This window comes from Microcaecilia unicolor, chromosome 1, assembly GCF_901765095.1.
Source record: "Microcaecilia unicolor chromosome 1, aMicUni1.1, whole genome shotgun sequence".
Classification (NCBI taxonomy): domain Eukaryota; kingdom Metazoa; phylum Chordata; class Amphibia; order Gymnophiona; family Siphonopidae; genus Microcaecilia; species Microcaecilia unicolor.
This window is the reverse complement of record NC_044031.1, coordinates 341,032,109-341,053,318: the sequence shown is the minus strand read 5'-3', so window position 1 is coordinate 341,053,318 and position 21,210 is coordinate 341,032,109. Positions and strand designations below refer to the sequence as shown.

The 21,210-nt window shown below is 41.9% G+C and overlaps 1 protein-coding gene across 2 annotated transcripts in view; it reads left to right on the top strand.

The window, feature by feature from the left end:
- The window catches only part of TNS3 (tensin 3), a 1,051,445-nt gene extending 1,032,565 nt beyond the window's left edge, over nt 1-18,880 (top strand). For both annotated transcript variants that reach the window (XM_030209265.1, XM_030209274.1), the window contains 3 exons: nt 12,630-12,698; nt 12,826-12,852; nt 17,795-18,880. In XM_030209265.1, coding sequence (XP_030065125.1) covers nt 12,630-12,698; nt 12,826-12,852; nt 17,795-17,939 — 241 coding nt within the window. In that variant the 3' untranslated portion in view covers nt 17,940-18,880. The remainder of the gene's footprint in view (nt 1-12,629; nt 12,699-12,825; nt 12,853-17,794) is intronic.
- Nucleotides 18,881-21,210: the final 2,330 nt, after the last annotated feature.

Here is a 21,210-nt window from a genome sequence, read left to right as displayed (position 1 = left end):
GGAAATGGTTAAGTGTGGACTGGCATGTTGGCCTGTCTGCTGGCCCTATAAACAGGAAGTCATCTAAGTAGTGGATAATGTTCTTGGACCCCGATGTTCTCTCGACTACCCAGTGTAGAAATGTACTGAAGCACTCAAAAACTGCGCAGGATATTGCGCATCCCATGGGCATACACTTATCGTAGTAGTACTGCCCATCGAATTTGAAACCTAATATGGGGAAATTGTCTGGATGTACTGGCAGGAGTCGAAAGGCGGACTCTATGTCTGCTTTGGCCATGAGGGCTCCCTGTCCTGCTTTGCGCAATAACTGGACCGCCATGTCAAAGGTGGCATAGTGCACTGAACTCGCTTCTGGGGGGAGAAAATCATTCACCGAGGTGCCTGCAGGATACGATAGGTTATGTATGAGTCTGTATTTTCCGGGCTCTTTTTTGGGGATGATTGCTAACGGGGACACGATGAAGCGCTCAAAAGGTATGTCGTTGAAGGGGCCTGCCACCCTTCCTAAGCTCACCTCTTTTGCGATGCGTGTTGTCGCTTCAAGGTGCAGCCGCCGCACCAATGGGGAATTTCTGACCGCTCTTCTTGTTTGAGCACCATAATAGGGGATTCTAAAGCCGTGTGCAAAACCATTTTCGATTATTACTGCCTCCTTTTCCTTATACCGGGCCAACCATGGCCGCATCGCTGGCAGGTTGACCGGGGAAGGTGCTATGACCATGTGGTCTCCGTTAGGGTTGGGCCGTTCTATCTGGTGGTTTCTTGGCGCATTTGACGGCTGGGTGTGGGGCTCCGCACGAGGTGCACACGTGCTTGTATCTGCAGTTTGGCTGGGAGCATGCTGCGCGGTTGAATCGCCAGCACGCCCCTTCCTGGTTCCCCAATGTTCTTCCCCCGCTGCTTGGTCCCCCTGGCCGAAAGGGTCTTCCCTGTGCGCCAGTTACGGGCCCTCTGTTTGACATGCAGTGCAACCACAAATCCACATTCATCCACCCCCACCCTAGGGCTGAGCACTCGTCCATCCTGTCCCTATAGTCTTCGTCATATTTTAGCCACCTGTTTCCCTCGTGATCTTTGTACGCCTGCACTATGTTGTGGGCGTACGCTAGCATAGGGCTGTACTGGGTGGGGTCGGCCTGTCCGGCTACGTCTATTACTCTGAGGAATGCCCATAGCCAGTTTACAATTGATTTTTGTGTGCCTTTGTCCCGTGTGTTTGTATTATCTTTTGAGTCTTTCTTTCTTTTCTTGTCCCTCTTCTTCCCCTCTAGCACTTGGAATATGTCAAAGTATTTCCTGTTCTTTATTTTTTTTCTAGTGGATTTGGGTACTAGTCTCCATATGTGAGGCAGTGCTACCATTGGAGGGGGGCGGTCCTCCTTGTTAGCTGCCACTGTTCCTTCTGCGCCCTTTGTTTCATCGTCTTCGTCCGATGATGAGGTAGAGGACGAAGACGATGAATCGGAGCTACTCTCACTGTCTGAACTGCTATGCTTGCATTTCTTCTTTCCTTTCCTTTTCTTTTTCTCTTTTTTGCCTGGAGGGGGCCCTGCCTCTTTGACTGTGATGCTGGGCCCCCCACTGCCGCCCTCTCCCTCGGCGTGTGCGCCCTGATCGCCCCCGCTTGTCGTGCTACTATCGCCTGCTCTGCTCGTTCCCACCCCCGATTCTGCATTGGCATTTACATTCTCTAGTCCCCAAGCCCTGCTGGTCGTACCTGTGCTCTCCTGTGTTGGGGCACTGGTCGTGGTAGCGTGCTCCGGCCTTGGGGTATTAGTTGTATAGCACCCGCAACTGTGGTTTGGGGTGCTCGGGGCTGTTGCGGGGTTCGGGTGATTTGCCGCATTTGGCATTGGCCATGTATGGCTGGGTGGGGGGCCGAATCCTGGCCATGCCCCAAAATAGGAAGGGGGGTATCCCCAGCCATATGGCCATGCTGTTGGCCCCGCACTTTCTGCCGCATGTGGAGACGACCATACGCCTGCACACCCTGGTCTCTGTAGGGACTGGCGGGTCTCCACACCGCTGGCTGTGGCTTTTTTCTTGTTTCTTTTCTTCAGCACTGGCGTGGCTGCTGCTGCAGGGGCGAGTTGTCCTGTCGCTTTTTTGCCTGCTTGCTTTCTTGCCGTTCGCTTCTTCCTTGTTGTCTCGCTCGTGTCGTTCTCTTGGGCCGTTGTCTCGACCTCCTTCTCCGGTGGCGTGCTGGGCCCCTCTTCCGCTCTGCTATCTTGGGTTGGACATTCGTTTGCTGCCTCCGCTTCCGCTTCCATACTGGGCGAAGGAGTGGTGGGTGGTGTGTAATTCGTCAAGGATCTAAGACTTAAGAGAAAATCAGTTAGGGTCTCCTGCGCCTTACCACGTTTTTGCGCCTGCTTGTGCTTTCGTTATGTTATTACCTCATTTGGTCCCTTTTATATGTGGATAACTTAGTATAAGGGAACTTGGCTGTTCTGGGTTACGCACTTTTCTTCTGTTAGAGAGAACAGGAATAACGTAAAGCCACTACTTAGAAATATAGTGAAATATATCACGTTATTATGTAGGTAAGAAATTAGAAATATATAGAAATATATCACGTTACTATGTAGGTAGGAAATTAGAAACCATCTACCCTACTCTTACGGCTCCGCTGTCCCCATGTAGCTCCCTTATGCGCAAGAGCGCACAAGCAAACTTGGCATGTATTGGCTGACTAAAACAGTGCCTGAGTATAGAACATACAGTACAGAATATACATTATGAATTACATTGCTGTGATTGCCAGGCTGCGTTTGCAGTACTCTATTGCTTTGTTTTTTTGTTTTTTTTGTAACTTGCCACATTGCATACTGAAAGCACCATACTGCCCTCTGCTGTCCGTTGGGTACTGCTGCATCTGAATAGCGAAAGCAAGGTGTTATTATCAAGCACATTGCAACGTGAGCCCGAAAGTGAAACCAGCTCCTAAAGCCATGCGCCTTGTCCCGGGACAGATCTCTCTCCGGTCGGATTGCCACTCGCGGCGCGACGTGCACGGGGATCCTGCCCAGCTAGTGCGACCACCGAGGCCGCTGGGGATACTTCGGCTGGCCGCGGCGACCGGAAGAGGTCGACCTGGCTTTACACCTGGGCTTTTAAGCCCCCCTTTTGGCTCCTCCCGTTGCCCAGCGGGGAGCCGCTGGCAACGGGGGCCTGTCCCTTCCCTCGCCGCGCTCACCCCCCGCTGGGGATTAGTGCGCGTGCCCGTCGGGGCACGGCGCCATATTATTTTTGGCTCCGTGCACCCTTCGGGGCACTGCGCCTTGCATGACTAGAAGAAAGTTGATGCTGGAGATCATCACCTGAATGAAAAGGCACCCCCACCGTTCAAGAGAGCCAGAGAGAGAAAACAAAGAGAGCAGCTAAGTGACTGAAACTATTTTAAAAAGTGCACATAAGAGAAAATAGTAAAGGAAACCTGAACAATAAGTGAGAGATAACTAAAAGAAGGAAAAAAAGAGTAGAGGAAAACTTACATGTTGAGATCCTTGAAGGTCTCTGGAAATCTGAAAGACAGGAGAAAAGAAACTTTAAAGAATCTAGTGTGTTGCAAAATTGAATGTATTTAAATGATTTATATACAGTGGGGGAAATAAGTATTTGATCCCTTGCTGATTTTGTAAGTTTGCCCACTGACAAAGACATGAGCAGCCCATAATTGAAGGGTAGGTTATTGGTAACAGTGAGAGATAGCACATCACAAATTAAATCCGGAAAATCACATTGTGGAAAGTATATGAATTTATTTGCATTCTGCAGAGGGAAATAAGATTTAATCCCTCTGGCAAACAAGACCTAATACTTGGTGGCAAAACCCTTGTTGGCAAGCACAGCGGTCAGACGTCTTCTGTAGTTGATGATGAGGTTTGCACACATGTCAGGAGGAATTTTGGTCCACTCCTCTTTGCAGATCATCTCTAAATCATTAAGAGTTCTGGGCTGTCGCTTGGCAACTCGCAGCTTCAGCTCCCTCCATAAGTTTTCAATGGGATTAAGGTCTGGTGACTGGCTAGGCCACTCCATGACCCTAATGTGCTTCTTCCTGAGCCACTCCTTTGTTGCCTTGGCTGTATGTTTTGGGTCATTGTCGTGCTGGAAGACCCAGCCACGACCCATTTTTAAGGCCCTGGCGGAGGGAAGGAGGTTGTCACTCAGAATTGTACGGTACATGGCCCCATCCATTCTCCCATTGATGCGGTGAAGTAGTCCTGTGCCCTTAGCAGAGAAACACCCCCAAAACATAACATTTCCACCTCCATGCTTGACAGTGGGGACGGTGTTCTTTGGGTCATAGGCAGCATTTCTCTTCCTCCAAACACGGCGAGTTGAGTTCATGCCAAAGAGCTCAATTTTTGTCTCATCTGACCACAGCACCTTCTCCCAATCACTCTCGGCATCATCCAGGTGTTCACTGGCAAACTTCAGACGGGCCGTCACATGTGCCTTCCGGAGCAGGGGGACCTTGCGGGCACTGCAGGATTGCAATCTGTTATGTCGTAATGTGTTACCAATGGTTTTCGTGGTGACAGTGGTCCCAGCTGCCTTGAGATCATTGACAAGTTCCCCCCTTGTAGTTGTAGGCTGATTTCTAACCTTCCTCATGATCAAGGATACCCCACGAGGTGAGATTTTGCGTGGAGCCCCAGATCTTTGTCGATTGACAGTCATTTTGTACTTCTTCCATTTTCTTACTATGGCAACAACAGTTGTCTCCTTCTCGCCCAGCGTCTTACTGATGGTTTTGTAGCCCATTCCAGCCTTGTGCAGGTGTATGATCTTGTCCCTGACATCCTTAGACAGCTCCTTGCTCTTGGCCATTTTGTAGAGGTTAGAGTCTGACTGATTCACTGAGTCTGTGGACAGGTGTCTTTCATACAGGTGACCATTGCCGACAGCTGTCTGTCATGCAGGTAACGAGTTGATTTGGAGCATCTACCTGGTCTGTAGGGGCCAGATCTCTTACTGGTTGGTGGGGGATCAAATACTTATTTCCCTCTGCAGAATGCAAATAAATTCATATACTTTCCACAATGTGATTTTCCGGATTTAATTTGTGATGTGCTATCTCTCACTGTTACCAATAACCTACCCTTCAATTATGGGCTGCTCATGTCTTTGTCAGTGGGCAAACTTACAAAATCAGCAAGGGATCAAATACTTATTTCCCCCACTGTAACTAATATTTATACTTATCTGAAAATGCTCTCAATGTTTCTAGAGACTAAACTGATTTCTGTTGCAAACCTGTAATTGAAATACATATGTTAAATTTGCAATTTAAATATAATTCAACTAATAAAAAAATATTTTCTTTTTATTGTTAAACTCCCTGGTTGGTGTTGTCATTTTGGGGAAACACTGTGACATATTTGGTACCATCATTTTAATACCTTGCTCTGCCACCAGGGAGTTTACAATACCTAAAAAGAGGCACTGATGTAGAGAATTGCTCCCCTAAAAGATCATAGGCCAACTGAATCTGTAAAACCTTTATTAGGAAGGAGTTAAGAAGCAAAACTATGAATGAGTAGAAGTGAATCAATTTTTTTACTCTTTCAAAAAGTACAAAGACTAGGGGACTCTAAATGAAGTTACATGGAAATACTTTTAAAATAAATAGGAGGAAATATCTTTTCATTCAAAGAATAGTTAAGTGCTGGAACTCGCTGCCAGAGGATTTGGTAACAGCATTATTGTACCTGGGTTTAAAAAAGGTTTGGTCAAGTTCCTGGAGGAAAAGTCCGTAGTCTGCTATTGAGTTAAACAAGGGGAAACCACTGCTTGTCCTGGGATTGGTAGCATGGAATGTTGCTGCTATTTAGGTTTCTGCCATATACTTGTGACCTGGATTGGCCACTGCTGAAAGCAGGATACTGGGCTAGATGGACCATTGGTCTAACCCAGTATGGCCTTTCTTATGTTTTTATGTTCTTATGCACCAGTTCTCAAAGACAGTACACATATATTTTCCATATGAAAATTGCCTAAGCAGAGAGGTAGTGTGTTTGGTTTGTTTTTTTTTATGTGAAAAATAATAACGGGACTTCCAGTTGATGCTCAAACGTGTTGGCTGCTTGATTGCTGTGCTCCCAAGACTTTCTCACAATACTCAACCCATATTTTCACTTCATCTCAACAGTCTATTTTTTCTTATTTCTTCTTCTACATTAACATTCTAGCAATGAAGAAAAGCAATTCAGATGCACAATTTAATGTTGCTTCTGGCCTGAAATGCCTTAAATCAAATCCGCCCTCATAGGACAAGTCAAACGGTCATGGCAGAACTCTCATAGGCAAAGACCTTGTGATGCTTGAGGTACACAGTATAAAAGAAATGTTGCACAACTACATGGCTATATGTCATAATATAAACCTGGAGCTGGAAACGATTCACTCCCAGATTGCTTCCTAATATCAAAATTACTTACCTCTCGTGTATCCATGGTAGAATCAGCTCTTTTTCAATTGCATTTCAATTCCTCGGCAATTGGTAAGCTGGAAGAATACCTTGAGGATCTCGCTAAAAGGAGCCAATGGAATAACATCCACATCCTCGGCTTATCTGAAGGGGCTGAAAGTTCCGACTTGATTTCTTGTTTGGAAGCCTAGCTGCTCAAATTTCTGGAAATTGAATTTAATATTCCACTGCAATTTGAATTGGCCCATCGTATTCCTTCTAGATTGCAACCGGGCGCAAAATATCCTAGGCCCATTGTTGCAAAAATTCTCTGTTACCCTCTTGCTTTGCAGATCTTAATGGCAGGCAAGAGTAAATCATCGCTACTTCATCAAGGTCTGAAGATAATCATCGTCCCTGACTTGGCTGCCTATAAAGCTTTCTTATCTGTAAGGCAAGACCTTAAGGACATCAAGGCCCAATTTGATCATCTTTACCCAGCCTGAATGCATGTTCCACACCAGAATTGCACCGACCCCAACACTCTTCGGACCTGGATCCAAGAACTAAAGATGAGTTGAAATTCCTTGCCAACTCTAATTCTACCTTTGTGCCGGTATTTCATTATATGAGAGTCACTTTAGTACAGGAAACTTGTTTCCCTTTTTTTTCTGCTTAAATGATGACTCTAGCAGCTTTTTTCAGTCTTTCATCTTTGGTGTCATGATGCCTTTATTGTAATATCTAATGATATCTCCTCTCCAATTCCCATTGTATTGGGTATACCCTTCTTTTATGGTATGCATTATTATTGTTGTATTTATTTTATATTACTGGTTGTATTATCTTTAAAATCAATGAAATGTTTTTGAACTAAGAAAAACGATCATGGTGTTTGCTGATCGGTTGGCTGGTCTTTTGTTCTCTCTGTGGATTAACTTGTGCATACATAAAGGAATTATTCAAGCCAATCAGCTTCTTCTCAGAGAAAGTTGTTTGTGACCCCTGAGGCAGGTGCTTTGGCGCTGAAACACAGACCGTGTCAGGTCCTTGATATGAATATTCTGAATAAACTGGTTTTTGATATTATCTCCCTATTGGTTTGCGCATTTGTCAGCCTCTACTTTTGCTGTTTTGCTTTGGTGTTTAAAAAAAACAACGCAAAACTGTACATGCTATTGCCGCTCCTGCCCTAACCCCCACCCCCTTCCCTCCATGAACACCTACACATAAAAGCAGGTAAAATGTGTGCACCATGGAAAACAAATATCTATATATAGAATGGCTCATGTAAGTAACAATTTATACAGGTAGATGGCTTTTTAAAACTGCCCTCACATGGTACCAAATGTACAGGAACTCTCATAATTTCAAAACTTTGAAACAATACAATTGGTCTGCATAGAGAGTGCTTTTAAATGATTTTGCCCAGGTAACCAGTGGTGTCTGTAGACAAAAGTATTTGAGGGGTATGCTAAAATGGCATTTCCACCTTAAAAAGAATCTCAGAATAGTTTTGTATTCTCTTTTTAAAAACGTTTTGCTTGGAGATGGGTAAATGGGAGTTTATATCTTTTGTGGGGGGTTTTCCACGCTTCATGTATTCACATTTGTGCTTTTGAGTACTTAATAAATACTGTATATGATCTGGAGGAGGTACCTCCACTAAGTACACTGGGCTACTCTATCCTTAAATTTCAGGATCCTTACTATCTAATATAGTAACATAGTAGTTGATGGCAGATAAAGATCTGTACGATCCATCCACACTGCACAACAAGATAAACTCATAGCATATGATATGCATATGCATTCTTGATCTTGATTTGTCCTTGCCATTTTCAGGGCCCAGACCTTAGACATCTGCCTGGCACTGGCTTAATTTGCAACTACTGCTGTGGTATTCTATGCTATCAGAGACTTTTCTCTCGCCAACTCTCTTAATTTAAAGTTTCAAGGCGAGAAACATCAAATTAGGTAAAAGATTGATACAATCACCCGGAGTTAAAATATTACTAAAAACCTCAAAATTAAATTTTAAAAAAAACATTGCCTCTTTACCAGCCATTTAGGTGTCCTGAGAGTGTGCGGTAGGAATCCTGTTCTACAACGGCATCTCGGGACCCAGGCTCCATTATAGCATTCTAGTGTATCCTGGTGTTGGCACATCTTTATATTTATGTACACGCGGTTACACCAGCCATAGAGCTGGCATAACTGTGGGCGTGTAAATGTGCAATGGACATATGTAACTTACAGTAGGTCTGTAAGTTATCAGCCCATTTTGAACGGACGTAGAACAGACTCTGCTGACGTAGAGGCTATTCTAAAATACAGGCATAATAGATGTTCATGCACTTAGGGCTAAATTCTATAAATAGTACCTAAAAAAATCGGTGCCGAAAAATAGCACTTAGCGTTATTCTATAAACAGCTTAAAGTTAGGCGCCAATTATAGAATAGCACTTAGCGCTGGAAACCACGAACATTTACACCAGCAAAATCTTGGTGTAAATCTCCGTGCCTGAATTAGGCGCAAATCCTCTTTAACGTGCTTAAATTAAAGGAATGCCCCAGATCCACCCATGACCCTCTCATGGCCGCGCCGTCTTTTTGGACCAATCTCGGTGCCTAAATTTACATGCATAATTCCTAATTTATGCACTGATAATTGATAGGGCCCAATTATTGATACTAATTTGCTTGTTCAGTTAACTTGCATATGCAAATTGGGTGCATGACCAAATTTGTACACTCAGTTTTTAGCGACTTTTATAGAATTTGGGGGTGAGTGTGTGCAGTATAAATATCTACTTTAGAAAAAAAAGTGTAAAATTTCAATGGGTTGAAAACCAATACATAACCATGTATGTGTTGTACATGTTTATGTTGTAGAACAGCCAGTACTCACATGTTTATCTTAACCAGTGTAGAAATATAAATGTTTTTTTTTCTGATGCTGTCACAGAGACTGGTATCCCTTACCAGTTTAGCTTTTTGGATTGGAGGGGGGACAAAAAACATTGTGGGATTTCTATAGTGCAGTTCTGCTCAATCGAAGCACTTTGCCAAAACCTAAATGTGCTTGGTAGCAGAGGTAAATCCCGGTGCTTTGGTTAGAACATTGTCATTTATTCCTCTGTGTGAAATGGGGAATAAGCATGTTTCTTCTAGGCACACCCTAGACCTACCCAAAACCAGGGGCATAGCTAGGTGGGGCCACGGGGGCATGGGCCTCCACAGATTTAGCCCTGGCCCCCTCTTCTTTCAACCTGCCACCCCTCCCATGCCACTTTCGACCCTCCTCCCGCCGTCGACCCTCCGCTACCAGGTACCTTTGCTGGTGGGGGTCCCCAACCCCCGCCAGCCGAAGTCGTCTTCAGCGCCGGTCTCTGGCGCGTTCGCTGATTTGTTTCTGCAGGATGTCAGGAATCAGGACTTGCAGAAACAGATCAGCGAACACGCCAGAGACTGGCACTGAAGAAGACCGGCAAAAGTACCTGGCGGCGAGCTAAACTGTGCCCCCCACCTCAGGCTCTGAACCCCCTCCTATCGAGGTCTGGCTACGCCCCTGCCCAAAACACATCCAGACCATGTCCCTTTTCCATTTACATGCACTTAGGTTTTTCAAGTTTATGTAGAATAGATGTTTAAGTGCTGGTTTATGCACATCTCAAATGTGAATAGCCCTTCTAAAACGACCTCCTGTGTGGAAGCGCCACCCACATGTATGCTCGCTTGCATGTACACACTATGCCAGTTACACGCTGTTACAGAATAGTGCTTAGGCACCCTGCTGGCAGCGTCACAGGTTGCACACACTGCTAATATTCTATGTAGTTACGCATGCAAGGAGCAGATAAATATGTGAGCCTGCTTTACAGAATTGCCCTTTAATAGCACGATTCACCAACTGCAGTGTACAATCCATGCCCATTCTCCACCCAGTTCCTGCCCTCTAACACAGCATGCAGTTCACATGCAAATTAGCACATTCTGGGGTCCTTCTACTAAGTTGCGCCAAAAAATGACTTGCACTGTTGTAATGAAAATAAAAAAGGTGGAAATATGAGCCAGGCTATCCAAAAACTAGAACCAAACTGAAGTTTTAAAATAAACCGTATTTAATAATTTTCAAATAAATGATAATAAAACAATTTCACATAAACAATGACTCGACACAACGTTGTGTTTCGGCCAAAAGGCCTACACCAGGAGTCTATAAACAAAAACAATAAATAAAAACATGAATAAAATATACATAAACATAATATACAAAGAAGAGAAACATTTATGAGATGTCAAATATCAAACTGATTTACCATGCATAACAAAAATCATATTTTAAAAAATGTTACATGTAACGGCCTATAATAGAAATTCCATATATAGAATATGGAGTTGGACACATATATAGAGCACCTGTCATAACTGTCTTGAAAATCATAAAGCTTAAAATATGAACAATGTTATTTTATATATACATACATGGGTCTGTATATAATGTGGGAAAGACTGACCTTGTAACTGAGATCACCTATGAAGTGAAATCATGGATTGATGTTATAAAAAAAATCTGTAGAAAAAAAATGATGAATCAAATAAAAAAAAAAAACAGGTATAATGTAAAAGAATAAAAGACTAACCTCAGATCACAAATGCAAATGCTGTAGACAAGAGCTTAAAATGGGTCTGCAAATAACAAAAGAAAAAATAAGAAAATACAAGTGCTTAGATGACGATCCACCTTAAGACAATGTTTGTCTCTGGCCATCCTTACCAAATATCTACAAAGCTAACGAAAACTTAAAAAACGATCCTCCATAATTGCCAGACCAGTGTATAGCGGAAGAAAACAGTGTGTAATTAAAACAAACATGATATGCCTGTTCATATCAAAAAAAGATTACGTGAAGAAAGCTAATATCCATAGCGCTGATTATGTCAGACATCGCCAGTGTCACAGAGAAACATACTGTTTGTAATTGAATTTAAAGCAAACATGATGTGCCTGTCCATATCGGAAAAAAGAGGGCACGTAGGAATGCTAATATCCATAGCGCTACTATGTCAAACATTGCCAGTATCGCAGAAAAACATACCTTGAAAAAGACCGTTTCAAAAGCAGTCCATCTTACACTGCACTCTGCAGAAAAACGATTGAAGTGTTAGGGCGATCGGGCTGCACAGGAGTGGTTAAATCAGAAAAATAGTGCGAAAATTAAAAAACAGTGACGTCAGAGAAACCGTCAATGTCAATAAACAAATGTATAAAAAAAGGGGGGAAGGGAAGATGTTAAAATTCACTATGCAGACATCCATACTAATTAAAAAACGATGGGGCAAATCCGAAATGAAATAATTACTGAAAAACGTGTACAGTGGGTGGGGCTTGCATTCCGTCATACCATAGAGCACAATAAATGATGTGTGGATGTATTAAGTAAACGTGAAGCTGTTGTAGACGTGTATTGGATGTGCTTAGGTCCATTTTTCAGTGCGCCTGCAAAAAAGGCCTTTTTTTTTTTTTTTTTTTTTTTACTGAAAATGGACGTGTGCCAAAATGAAAATTGGCGCACGTCCATTTTGGGCCTGAGACCTTACCGCCACCCATTGACTTAGTGGTAATTGTCAGCGTGCCTACATTGCCGATTACCACCCAGTTAGCACCGCACACCGGAAAATAAAATATTTTCTGGTGTGCGTGCTGGATGCACATAAAAAATGAAATTACCTCCCAGGCCATGCGGTAGCCAGGTGGTAGTTTCGAATTGGCACGCGTTGGGTGCACGTAGGCGCCTACACAGCTTAGTAAAAGGGCCCCTCTGTCATTCCAGCAAGGAACAGTTACTGCCGTTGTGCACTAACAGTGCGCTTTAACTGCTTAATGCACTCAAACAAAAGAGACCCTTAAGACTCTTCTACAAACTCAAGAGATACCAAGAAATGCAGAGATTTACTTGGTTAAAAATACAGTGCAGGTTTAGATACATAAATATTACATTTGGGCATCTAGCATTTGATTGTTACATCTGTGTGTTCGGAATGAAATAGCCATACCACTCCGATGTAGTATATATCTAAGGTTTTGACATATTCACCCCTAATGTGTAATCTGAAGTTGTGTCGTGAACTTTACCGCACTTTGATATTTCTAATGGTACCGTCATTGCCAGTGATCTGACTAAGCCTTCTGCTCTTCTCTCACTAGGCTCTTCTTCCGGAGGCACTACCCTGTGAACACTGTCATTTTCTGTGCTTTGGATCCACAGGAGAGGAAGTAAGGCGACTTTACTTGAAATCATTATTGATTGTTGTAGTAATAAACCAAATCCTCATTTTTCTTTATTTGTTTCCTCCACCCTGTCGTCCTCCTCCCCCTGCTTCTCTGCTTCTTAATGCTACAGGTGGACTAAAGATGGACTTTCTGCAAAGTAAGTTGACTATGATTTTTCTGCCTTATTGTTTTAATGTTAATGTGCTTATGTGAAGAAGCTGGACTTTCAAGAGACAAGAGATAGGAAAAACATGGACCAGCATGGTGACTAAGCAGCAGTTCCAAGGGCCTCAGTACCTGGTTTGGGTCCTCTGCACATAGGGTTGACCAGAGCTGGGGATGTTGTGGAGGTTAGCATTCACAGCCTCTGGGAGTAGTAGAGACATTGTAGTGGACAACTGGTAGCCAAATTTGAAAATCAGGACACAGAAAGGTGGTTTAATTCTTGGTTTCCAACCTCAGAGCCATTGCTACAATGACTGGGGACAGTGAGAGGGGAAAGTCTATTAAAAGTAAGGGAGAAACCTGGTTTGGAGGGCAAAGGAGTAAAGAAAAAAAACCAAACACATTCCTTTAGGTTCCATTTCTTGCATTAGTACATTTCTTTGACAGCGTATTTACTATTTTGGTTCTCTGGCTAGCAAAGGTTATGCACTAATTTAATATAGTGGTCATCCATTTCAAATGGGTGAGTACGTATGGAACCATTCAGGACTAGATTCTATATATGGTGTCTGAAATTCTGCGCAGAAAAAAAATACACCTAAGCATGTTCTCTATAGTACGCCTAAAATTTATAGAATAGGCTTACATTTCTACATGGTATATAGAATTACACCAAGTGCCTCTCTATGTGACCAAATTTACTCACAGCCTTTGTACACCATGTTTTACTTGGTGTAAATCCCAACGTCTAAATTAGGCGCAGAGTGGATGTATTCTGTAACAACGCGCATAGATTTTAAAAATGCCCTGCCCATGGCCACACCCCATTTTCAACTCTGTGATTTGGAATTTACGTGCACCATTTTACAGAATACGCTTAGCAAGTTGGGCACGTAAATTTTAATGCAATTAATGCTGATTGCTTGTTAACATCCAATTAACAGTGCTGATTAGCTAGTTAAACAATTAAGTTACATTCATTGTTATAAAATACTCTTCGATTTCCACACGGAAATTAAGGCACGATATATAGAATTCCAGGGTTATGGGGTAATTCTACTTTTAGACAACAAGAATGCAAGTAAATGGTAGTATTCTAGTCATTTACATAATTGGATACTTAAGCATGTAAAGGAGCTCTTATAGAATAGCAGCTACTAGGAAAACATACATCACATTTTGATGGTGCTTAGTTTGCCAGTGAGGGAGTGCATATGGCCATGCTTGAATTATAGGATTCTCTAATTATGCTGCACTCCCCTTGCCTCAGAGACAAGAGTAGCCTTGTGGAGGTCTCCTAGAGGGTGAACCTTCGAGTAAATCCTTTCTCCCCCAGGCAAGAAAAACTCTGGCTACTAAATAAGTATTAGACTTAATAAATGTTTATTCAAAAAAGCCAATATAAAGAAGCCAATAAGTAATTATTCAGATATTAAAGAAAATAAAAACCCCAATAGAAAATAATATGTAGCAAATAAACAGAGTTTTCCCTGGGAAATGGCAATATGTCCACCTGCTAGTATAGACACACTGAGGCTCCTCATCCTCAGTTCTGTGTCCTCTTATATACCTTTTTCTTCCTTTCTTTATTATTTTAATTACCCTTCCTACCTAATGAATATGCATCTTTCCAGAACATTCTATTTCCTTTTATGGTGAAGCCTATTCCAGCTCTTTCTACCATCTTCCAACTCCTATCATTTATTCCCTCATTGCCTGGACAGTTAGGGCTTCTCATTTACATAAGCATACGTTTTCATTAGATAATGATGGACCTATATCCCAGTTATGCATAGTCACTATGACAGTGCCCACTCCCTCTTGCTGAAGCTACAATTTCACCCAAACCCACTTCTCCTTTTGATAGTTTATCTGGATACTGCAGGTGTCCTTAGTCATAGGAATCTCTGGCTCTTGGTTGCTTATCACAAGTTAGCATAGGCCAAATGTCAAACTACAAATTTCTACAGCCTTAGAAGGGTAATTACCAGAAAAAAAAATACATTTCTAGTTGTCTTGCCATTCCAGGTCTGCTCCCAGCTCAAGAAATGCAAAATAGCTATACAAAAATAAAAACTAGTAATATAGATGGTTTGCACCTTGCCATGGCCTCTGTGATATACAATGTACAATCATGCGTACATCCAGGTGTGGGCATTTACACCAGCTATAGTGCGTAAGAGTATGCCTTGATGTGTACCTGTTCCCTGCCACTTCCTGTAGTATTTCTGTAAAAAAAAGGAGGCAACTGCTTCTTTAAAGAATAAGCTTAAAATTTTATGATGTAATCCACTTTGGTGTGCTTTGTACTAAAGGTGGTATATTAAGCACCTAAAAAGCCATAAACCATAAAATAGGCACCAGAACCATTGCCTATAGTAGGTGCTCTGTCATAGAATTACTCCCTTAGGTGCTAGTATATTCTTTAAAGTACACATCAATTTTATAGAATAGGCCTAAAGTTCCTCACAGTATATAGAATACGCCGAGCGGCTCTCCATGCAACCAGATTTGGTCGCATCCGTGTAGGCTGTGTTACTTGGCATAAATCCCAACAACAACTGCGTCGCCTTCAGCTTTTGCAAAATACTTCTGCTCGATTGATTTACGGTTTGGGAAAATTTAGTGAAGTCAGTCCTCTTTTGGAAAATTTGGTTAAGAGTGGAATTGCATATTCAATTTAAAATTGCTTGTTAAATATATAAATGTATTTATGGCATGAACTCAGTAATGGTAGGGCATTTGGTACCATCTTCAAGTTTAAGTAGACATTTGAGAAGTTTAAAAAAATCGTGACACTCTATTCTATCTATAAGAAAAATGAAAGAAATCCATTTGGGAACATTCTTTCTCATTTCAAGGCCCAAAAATATGGAATAGTATACTAGTATCTATAAAATTGATATCTAATTATAGTCTTTTTCGTAAAGCCTTGAAAACTTATTTGTATACTAATCTAATTTGATTGAAAGTTGTAATTCATATTTGATTGAGATATTTAGTCTTGCTGTAAACCGCTTTGAAGTATATGGTTAATGCGGTATAGAAGTACTGGAATAGAACAAAGGTAATCAAACACACAAACAGAATCAAACACTCTACTAGATACAGACATAAGTCTTCCCTTTCCCAGGTTTGAGATGAACTTGGCTATAAAGACTAGAAACATAAAAAATTCTGTGGGGATCAGTCACAGGCCACCTTTCCCAAACCACCTAGAAGCACCATGGGGATCATGATTTTACTTAAAAAGATTTACGCACCACTATACTGGAAATTCCAAAATGTGTTGTTCGTATTAATGATTATGTATCTAATGCTTGTTCTGCACTCTGGGTAAGGGTGGATTATAAATCTAAGTGAATTAATTAATTAGACCTGGATATTCGCTGCTGGGCTCTGGCCTTGAATACCAGTCTTTGGTGGCATTCAGAAGTTATATGGCTATGGCCGGTATTCAGTGCTGTACCCATGTAGCTAACTGGGCAGAGTTGGGACTGCCTTTTGAGTGAACCTGGTAAGTGCAACTGGATATCGGCTCCTGGGCCACCCAGCACAATTGAACTGAACAGGAGCCTCTTCCACCCAGTTAAACAGTTTGAATATCGACCTCTTTACTTTTATTATTTAAAATAAATTTTCAGTATTTAATTTGCATACATGTGAGTTATTTTGCTTATGTACCACTTTATTGCCAAAGAAATGTTGCCGTAGAATCTACTTCAGTCTATACATTTGATTTCAGTCTTTGTTTCCTTATTATATCCATGTGAGAAAAGTCTTGAAATCTGAATGATCCTCAGAACAGTAATCAGAGGTGATAAATATGTAAGGTTTTCCCACATAACTGTGTCCATCTGTCTTGTCCCTGCTCCCTTCAGTTTATGCAATAATGCATTTACTTGATGGCTAACACTTCTATTCGTTAATGCAGATCTTTGCAGTAACTATTTAGTGTTTGTTTTTTAGCCTCACGTTATGTTTAATGTGTGTGTATATGCTAGCGCAGTGGTTCTCAAACCTGTCCTGGGGGCTCCCCTGCCAGTCAGGTTTTCAGGATATCCATAATGAATCTTCACGAGTTACATTTGCATGCACTGCCACCATTGCATGCAAATCTAACTCATGAATATTCATTTTGGATATCCTGAAACCCTGACTGGCTGGGATTCCCAGAGATAAAAGCAGGCCCTGGCAAACACTCCTGAGCCTCCCCACCACCATGCTGCACCATCAGTCAGGAAACGCAGGGGTGTAGCCAGCAGCCCATGGGGGGGTGGGGGGAACTCTGAGGCCACCCATTCCTTTTTGCTCTCTCCCCGACTCCATTCTTCTCCCCCCTCCCCCTCATTAAAATTATTGCTTTTGCTGGCGAGCATGCCCAAACCCTCTTAGCCAAATAGCTCTGCGGGCCGAACCTCCCCTGGTGTAAGGGAAGTCGGAAGCATGCTTTCTAACCACCAACGCCAGCACTCCTTGCACATGCTCAGTTCATGCGTGTGAACTGAGCATGCACAGAATGCCAGCTTCAGCTGCTAGAAATCATGCTGCCAATTTCCTTACACCAGGGGAGGTTCAGGCTTCGGAGCTATTTGGCTGGTGGGGCTTGGGTACCCCCACCAGCCATTCAAGGTACTACAGTTGGGTGGGCCCAAGCCCAAAGTGGAAAAGCCCTGGCTCCCCATGCCGCTGGGTCAACCGGGCCTGAGGAATCTCCCACCTCCCACCCCCCCCCCCACCCCTCGGCAGGTTTGGAGATTCCCCCAGGACAGCTTTGGGAACCACTGTGCTAGTGAATTGACAGCTACTATACCGGTCAGTCAGCACTGTGCCATTAACTCAGCTTTCACACATCAAGTGAAAAAAATGAATTTCCCTCAAACCTTGGCTGAGATTTTTCTCACACTCACTATTGCGTGTTTTTGCTTCTGCAGAGTTTTTGGATTTATTGCACGAAAGCAAGGCAGCACCAATGAAAATATTTGTCACCTGTTTGCAGAACATGATCCAGAGCAGCCGGCTAGTGCGATTGTGAACTTTGTATCAAAAGTCATGATTGGTTCTCAGAAGAAAAATTAAAATACATCCTACTATGTATGGACTCGGTCCAGAGCTCACTTAACCTTTTCAGACCCTAGAGAATGGTGTATTGGGAACATTGTAAATCTGACCATTCCCTGGAAATAATTATTGATGTCAACAGAAGAAAAAGTACCTATTTCAGGATAGACAATACACATCATTTCATTTTCGAGAAAGTTGTTTGTGATTTTTGCAAATCTTCTTAGTTCATAAGCCACCCTGCCTTGGAGGATGAAGAACATATTACGTTGGATGTATTTTATCAGGATTACAGGAAGGAAAACACCATTTTAACAAACCAAAACGCCTCCTCCAACTCCCCTCCCCTCACTTGCCTACAGTGGAATCCATGACAGATTTATGTTTAAACGGTTTTTATTGACATTGCAGCAACATAAACATTGTCATACAGGCTCTGCATATAACGTCCATCCAACCTCGATCTAACTATACAACAATTGCTAACTAACATGCAGCATTTGCGAATTTTATTCCAACATTTATTACCCCATCAAGATGTACCTATCCTCCCCCCACCCTCTTCCATGACAGATTTAAATGTAACGTTTTGCAGTTCAGCTCTTTAGAATGGTACCAAGTGGTTTCATTATCCTAAATGACATATTCAGGCCGCCCCTTTACTATCCAGTCATTTATTTTTCCCTTCATCTTTTGTGTGAGATGGATTTTAGTGAGGAACTGTCAGAGGGAAATGTATGTTGTCTAAAGAAGGTATGTGCAGGTTGAATTCTTCAAATAAGTAGATGGGGGTGCTGGTTTCCAAAGACTGGATGACTCAGGCTGATCTCCTTCAGTCTCTTTGATTGAACTATGTGGTGGTGCAAAAAGAGGTGCTATGCATTGTGATGGTGAGAGGTTTGGGTGCTGACGTTTTTTGATTTAAAGATGTGAGTAAGACTAAAGAACGATAGCATGCTGAAAAGTGAGGGGAAGACAAAAAATATTTGGGCTGATGTTGAAAAGAAGTTATGCGTTTAGTGGTGGCTGGCGAGTGTTTAGCTTCGCTGTCTGTGGATTTTTGGACCTTATATAGATCGTATCAAGCTAAACAGCCTGATATTATTGGCTAGATTCTATAAATGGGAATCAAATTTCCATGTGCAAATTGTATCCTAATGAGCCAATTAGTGCTAATTGCAAACAATTATTGACATTAATTGGCAACAATTTTTTATTTATGTGTGCATCTTACTAAGCACTATTCTATAAAGATCCGTTTGCACATCTTATAGTGAGCAACTCAAAGGGATGGCCATGGGAGGGGCATGGACGGGTCAGTGGCATTCACTAAAGATGTGCATGTTATTATTGAATACCAGGAATCTTTGCCTAACCTATGTGCCAGAATTTACACCAGGTTTCAGTTGGTGTAAATCCTTGCGCCCGGGCTACACACTATCCTATAAAGGATGCCAATCCTGGAATGCCCATTATAGAATACTGCTCCATTCCAATTTTTTTCGGTGCTGAATTTTCAGCACCATTTACAGAATCCAGCCCTATGTGTATAGTGAAGGGGCAGGAGGGTGGAGCAAGGGTGAGCTGTTAAATTATCCAGATAGTGGTGATATTCAGCTTCTGTCTGGATAAGGTATGAATGTCGCCCCTGAGGGCTAGATTCTGTATATAGCATCTGAAAAATTCACACGGTAAAAAAAATAGAATAGGCTTAAATTTTCACGCGGTACATAGAATACGTCGAGCGGCTCGCCACATGACTAAGTTTGGTCACACCCATGTAGACCATGTTTTACTTGGTGTAAATCCTAATGCCTAAATTAGGTGCAGATCGGGTGTATTCTGTAATAATGTGCATAGATTTTATAAACGCCCATGCCACACCTTTTCAACTATGTGACTTAGAATTTAGGCACACCACGTTGTAGAATACACTTAGAAAGTTGTGCACGTAAATCTCAGTGCCAATTAGTTTTGTTACCATCCAATTAAAAGCACTGATTAGCTAGTTAACCAATTGAGTTATATACATTGTTATAGAATACGCTTCAATTTCCGTGCATATTTTTAGGCGCCATGTATGCATTCAGGGGGTAAGTGTATAGAGCCAGCACAGTGAATTCAGTGCCACTAGTTGTACCTGTAGTGATGCTGAATATAGACGCATTACTTTAAACTGTGACCCCTTGCCATTTAAATTACAGTCAATGTACTAACTAAATATTCACCCCATTGTTTATTACTCGTGTCTGATTTACAGTATAGTTCAAATATTGCAAGATTTTTTTCTCTGCAGGTGAAAGAATTTATCAGGTATCACCATTCTGATGTTTCTCAGGACAGTGTAGTGTATTTCCAAGAGGTCAGCCAACAAGTTGTAAGTTGGTTCAAGCTCTTGAAAACTAGTTATAGTTGGATGAAGTCAGTCCACTAAAACTGTATCACCTACAACTTGTTTGCGCCTTCATAGCTGCGTTTCTCAGGATGAGAAGCAATATTTCAAATTTCCTGTGCCTTGTTAAACTACTCAGAACTGATGCTTCAAATATACCTTCCATTTTGTGGTTTTATTTAATGCTCCAAACTAAATGTAAAAAATGTCAATATATACATATACACACATATATGTGTGTGTGTGTGTGTGTGTGTGTCTGTGTGTTTACCTTCAGATTTTCAAGGCATTAATTGCAGGTATAATAATTGCTGCCATTTTTACTCTTTGTATTTATGCTTCAGAATTCTGTATACTTCACATAGATACGTAAATGTGTATTCCACAGTGAAAAATGGCCAAATACTGTGTATTCCACTGTGACAAATACTGTGTAAGAATTTTTATCCCACGATTTGACACTTTTTTTGCTGTCACCTGCATATTCTGAACATGACAAACCAACCTATATTGTTTGGGTTTTTTTTAATCAGATTGCCTAATGTTTCTAATATCATACTGGTTTGTGTATTATCATTAGATTGCATAACAGTAGGGGCTGTTTATGGCATTTTTGTGCAAAAGGGAGATATAATACAGTTGAACGTTTGGTGAAGCTATATCAAAACAAGCCATGCAGTACATTGCCTACCTTGCCTTCCGGTGAAAAGAATGGCTTGGCCAAGCAGATCCTGCTGCAGAAACCAGAGTCACAGTGCTTGAATGCAGGCCTTTGCTTTTTGAATAGTAACCTAGTACTAATTGCTGAGTGTTTTAGAAGGGGCATTTTGTCTACAGACTGCATTAAGCAAGACAGCTGTTTCAATCAATTGCTTTCTTCAATACATAGTTTTATTT